General features: G+C 59.4%; 1 protein-coding gene across 1 annotated transcript in view; it reads right to left on the bottom strand.

Moving 5' to 3' along the window:
- Positions 1 to 867: 867 nt before the first annotated feature.
- Positions 868 to 5,235, bottom strand: part of CSDC2 (cold shock domain containing C2, RNA binding) — a 21,332-nt gene continuing 16,964 nt past the window's right edge. Inside the window, exons 3-4 of the mRNA XM_011945088.1 lie at positions 3,715 to 3,837; positions 868 to 2,819 (exon numbers count right to left, since the gene is read on the bottom strand). Coding sequence (XP_011800478.1) covers positions 2,657 to 2,819; positions 3,715 to 3,837 — 286 coding nt within the window. The 3' untranslated portion in view covers positions 868 to 2,656. The remainder of the gene's footprint in view (positions 2,820 to 3,714; positions 3,838 to 5,235) is intronic.

Genomic DNA, 5,235 nt, shown 5'->3' with positions numbered 1-5,235 from the left:
CTATTCCCTGGACGGTGGGGTACGGTGACATAGGTGCCTATTCCCTGGACGGTGGGGTACGGTGGCGTAGGCGCCTATTCCCTGGACGGTGGGGTGTGGTGATGTAGGCGCCTATTCCCTGGATGGTGGGGTGTGGTGGCGCAGGTGCCTATTCCCTGGACGGTGGGGTGTGGTGGTGTAGGTGCCTATTCCCTGGACGGTGGGGTACAGTGGCGTAGGCGCCTATTCCCTGGACGGTGGGGTACGGTGGCGTAGGCGCCTATTCCCTGGACGGTGGGGTGTGATGACGCAGGCGCCTATTCCCTGGACGGTGGGGTGTGGTGACATAGGCGCCTAGTCCCTGGACGGTGGGGTGTGGTGATGTAGGTGCCTATTCCCTGGACGGTGGGGTGTGGTGATGTAGGTGCCTATTCCCTGGACGGTGGGGTGTGGCAGGCGCCTATTCCCTGGACGGTGGGGTGTGGTGACATAGGCGCCTAGTCCCTGGACGGTGGGGTGTGGTGATGTAGGTGCCTATTCCCTGGACGGTGGGGTGTGGTGATGTAGGTGCCTATTCCCTGGACGGTGGGGTGTGGTGGCGCAGGTGCCTATTTTAGAGAACCTTGTCACAGTATTAAATTTCCCAGAACAAAGTAGGTGTCAGTTGTGTCTGATTGGATAATTGGCCCTAGTCACATGCTGTCACAGCCACTACTTTGCCAATGAGTAAACAGCACAGAGAGGGCAGGGACTTGGCCCAGGTCACAAAGGAAGTCCCTGATCCAGTCAAGGAGGGGGCCATTGAAGCCCCAGAGAAGAGCTGGTTTGGTGTGTCCACCCCCAGCCCCTTCCTTGGGGACCCTGACACAGAGGCAGCTTTAGGCCACGGTGGGTCACAGGTGAGGGTTTATTGCCAGTGTTAGGAAGAATGGGGGGTCTGGGTGGCCAGGGGTCTTGGGAGGAATTCCAAATGGGCACTGCAAGGCCTGTGAGTGGGAAGGAGAGCTGCTGCCCCCCTGCCACCCAGGTGGCCCCAGGGCTGATGCCACCACATCCTGACTGATGGTGGTACCTTTAAAGGTGGCCTCCCTATAGGAGGGGAGCCTTGGGGGCCCCCAGGAGTCATCCCTCACTAACAAGCCCTCTCTCAAGGGGGCCGGGGCCTTTGTTCCTCATGGGACAGGCTGGGCCGTGCCCATTTTAGGGGAGCTGACCAGCATACCTCAGCAGCTCTGGGCTCCCAGATTTTATGTGATGGGCCCTGGGGCAGGGCTGGGATGCAGGCATCCCGGCTGATCTCTACCCTGGGGTCTTGGGGCACCTACAAGGCCAGGGATCCTCCTAGACAGTCACTGATCCCCTCATCCTGGGCATTTGAGCCCCCAGTTTTACTCACAGACTGGGTCTCATAAGGGTCCCACCCCTGGCCGGCCCTCCCTTGAACCATGGCCCCACTTCTCCCCAGTCAGGCGATGTGCTCTCTAGAAGGGAGGGTGGTAGGCAGGGGGTGCGCCCAGAGGTGGAGGCAGACAGGGCCCTCCTTCCTGGACTCCCGGGTCAGGCCACCCTCACCCCTGCATGGGAGTGAATGGCCATGACCCCAAGTGCACACACATCTTGGCCCCAAAAGGATTCCAGGTGACCAGCGACAGTCACACATCTTCAGGGATGGACACGATAAAAGCAAGAGCCACACCTCAGCCGCTGGTCTGTCAGGGCTTTGGGAAGAGGGTTTGACGTGGGAGCCGCAGGGCCAGTCTACCAGGCTGAGGGCCCTCCTTGTGGGTGCCCCGGCCCGGCCCTGCCTGATGGATGTGTGTCTGTCCATCGCGGCATCCTCAGCAGCTGTCAGCCGGGCGCGGCCCAGAGCATCAGTAGTGCTTGTGAGTCAGGGTAAAGGAGAGCTGCAGCCAAGCTGGAGAGATGGACCCCCACCCTCTGCAAACCCCTGGGCTCGGCTCAGTACAGCCCAGGGGAAGGAGCCCAGAGCCACTGCCAGGCTGAGGAGGAGGGACTGGCCGGCGAAATGGGAGCCCCAAACCCCTTCTGCCCTCAGGCCCCTCTTCCTGCCTCTCTAGTGCACTGAGAGCAGAGCAGGAAGGAAGGCTGGCCTCAGCAGTGAGGGGCCTGTGTGCCTCTGTATTTGTCCTCCTCCCCTGCCAGAGGCTGGGAGGCTCCCCAAAAGCACCCACCGGCCAGGCTTCTGAGGGAAGGGTCTAGGTGGTGGCGGGGGACCTCAGCCAAGGGAGGGAGATGTAAGTAGCACAGAGAACTGTGGACTGACATGGGACAGCTCAGGGGCGGAGGCCAGGGATTGAGCCCAGCACAGGCTCTGGAGGCTCAGTCACCATGGGATGGGTGGGTAGGAGGGCGGGCGGGTCCTGCGTGTCTGCGGCAGGGAGGGGAGGAGAAAGGCAGTGGACAGCGAAAAGCCAGGTCTGGTGGCCTCGCCCTCCACCCACTTCCTTTCCAGCTCGCACAGTAGTCACGGGTCACGGGGTGGGTGGAGGCACACGCTCACAGCCACAAGCACAGACGGACAGACAGACAGACGTGCACACTGAGGCCACCGAAGGACCGATCAGCCAGGGCAGTGGGGCATGGAGCTGGCTGCTGCCCGTTCACCCTGTGTGGCTCCCCACCCCCCCCCGGCCAGCTGGCCTGTGAGCCACCCAGCCTAGGAGCCCACGACCTGGCCAGACCACGTCTCGTGGGGAGTGTGGGGGGCCAGCTGAGTGAGCACCACCTCCACGGCCTGGAACTTCTGGTTCTTGGGCGGGATAGGGCACATCTTGTAGGTCACCTCATCGCCCTCCACCGGCACGTACTCCCCCTCGATGCTGGCGGGCAGGAAGAGGGGTGTTAGCCCAGTGGCAGGCCCTATGCCCTGGAAAGTCCTGCGGCCTGGCCTCGGGGGCAGCCTGGCCCTAGGCCTCCCTAGGTCAGGAGGCCTGGCCAGGTCTTCCTTCTCAGAACCTCAGCTCTCGAATCTGTAAAATGGGACTCATGGCCAAGCACAGTGGCTCACGCCTGTAATCCCAACACTTTGGGAGCCTGAGGCGAGCGGATCACCTGAGTCAGGAGTTTGACACCAGCCTGGCCAACATGGCAAAACCCTGTCTTTACTAAAAATAAAAAAGTTAGCTGGGTGTGGTGGCTGACACCTGTAATTCCAGTTACTTGGGAGGCTGAGGGGGGAGAATCACTTGAACCCAGAAAGTGGAGGTTGCACTGAGCTGAGATTGTGCCACTGCACTCCAGCCTGGGCAGCAGAGTGAGACTCCGTCTCAAAAAATAAATAAATAAATAAAATGGGATTCATAAACTGTACCTCCCTTTCTGGGTCCCTTGGGACTGAGATGTGAAAGGGCACAGGGAGGTCCCTAAAGCTGAGAAGCTCAGTGACCTCCCCCCAGTCCTCCTGGCCCATCCACCTGAAGGCCCTTTCCAGGCCAAGAAGCTCAGGAGCTGGCCTAGCCCTCTCAGACCACCATGATGCTGGAATGGGATCCAGGGCCCAGCTGCTGGCTCCCAGTCTTCTGGGGTCTGCATGCCCACTCCCCATCTGGCCACAGCCCTCCTCCCCCAACACACCCTCAGTCCCTACTCAGAGGACAGAAAAGGTGCCATGAATACAGACCTCAGCCAGGGAAGGGAGAGGCCTGGAGAGATATTTTTGAGGCACCGTTAGGGACACTAGGGCAGGGGCCAAGAACGGAGGTGGAGGGGACTCACTCAGACACATGTACGAAGATGTCCTCGGACCCGTTCTCGGGGGTGATGAAGCCATGGCCCTGTGAGCGTGAGAACTGCTTACAGATGCCCTTGAACACGGGGCCAGCTGAGGCCCGGGCTGTCCTGGAGATAGGGTAGTGGGATTGCAGCTGTGGCCTGAGGAACTCCTCCCCGGACCCCTACAGCTGTTCTGGGCCCTTTCTGCTGAGCCTGCCTCAGGGCTGCGAGAAGCTTGCCCCAGGCCAGAAACCACATAGTCATCCCCATTCAATGATAATGAGGCCGGGCACAGTGACTCACACCTGTCATCCCAGCACTTTGGGAGGCTGAGGCGGGAGGATCACTTGGGCCTAGGAGTTTGAGACCAGCCTGGGCGACATAGGGAGACTCCCATCTCTACAAAAAAAATTTTTTTTTTTTTTTTTTTTGGGACAGAGTCTCGCTCTGTCACCCAGGCTGGAGTGCAGGGGCACAATCTCAGCTCACTGCAACCTCCACCTCCCGGGTTCAAGTGATTCTCATGCCTCAGCCTCCTGAGTAGCTAGGATTACAGGCACCCACCACCACGCCCAGCTAAGTTTTGGCACCTTGAGTAGAGACGGGGTTTTGCAGTGTTTGGCCATGTTGGCCAGAGTGCCTTGATCTCCTGGCCTCAACTGATCCACCCACCTCAACCTCCAAAAATGCTGGGATTACAGGCATGAGCCACCGTGTCTAGCCCAAAATATTTTTTAAAAAATTAGCTGGGGGTGGTGACATGCGCCAGTAGTCCCAGCTACTCAGGAGGCTGAGGTGGGAGGATCGCTTAAGCCCAGGAAGTTGAGGCTGCAGTGAGTCATGACTGCACCACTGTACTCCAGCCTGGGTGACAGAGCGAGACCCTGTCCTTCCCAAAAGATCCTTTGGCCTCCCCCATATGGACCCTTATTACTCCCCCATGCCACCTCATTGGTAACCTACCCCAAAGGCCCAGGGCTATTCTTTATCCCCCCTGTCCACCCCTCTCCAAAGGTTAACTCTGTGTCTTGGGTTTTGCCCACGCTGTGCCATCTGCCCAGAATCGCCAGCTCCCTTCTTCACCTGATACATCTTCCAAACCCAACCAGGACATCATCTCCTCTGGTACCCCGTGCTGAGTCCTCACTCCTAACCCTGCTGGGTGGTAATGGATGGCGAACAAGTTCCCTCTAGATTGTAAGCAGCTTATGGGCTGGGGCTTTGTCTTACCCCTGGATCCCCCTGGTCCGGAGCTCAGAAAATCTTTGTGGGATGGATGGAGGGATGGATGGATGGATGGATGGATGGATGGATGGATGGATGGATGGATGGATGGATGGATGGACGGACGGACGGACGGACAGGTGGGTGGATGGATGGATGGATGGGTGGCTGGCTGGCTGGCTGGCTGGCTGGCTGGCTGGATGGATGGATGGATGGATGGATGGATGGATGGGCAGATGGATGGGTGGATGGGTGGGTGGATGGATGGACGGACAGGTGGGTGGATGGATGGATGGACGG

Source organism: Colobus angolensis, unplaced genomic scaffold (assembly GCF_000951035.1).
Source record: "Colobus angolensis palliatus isolate OR3802 unplaced genomic scaffold, Cang.pa_1.0 Scaffold239, whole genome shotgun sequence".
Taxonomy (NCBI): Eukaryota; Metazoa; Chordata; class Mammalia; order Primates; family Cercopithecidae; genus Colobus; species Colobus angolensis.
Note: the sequence above shows the minus strand (reverse complement) of the source record. Positions and strands in the feature narration are given on the sequence as shown.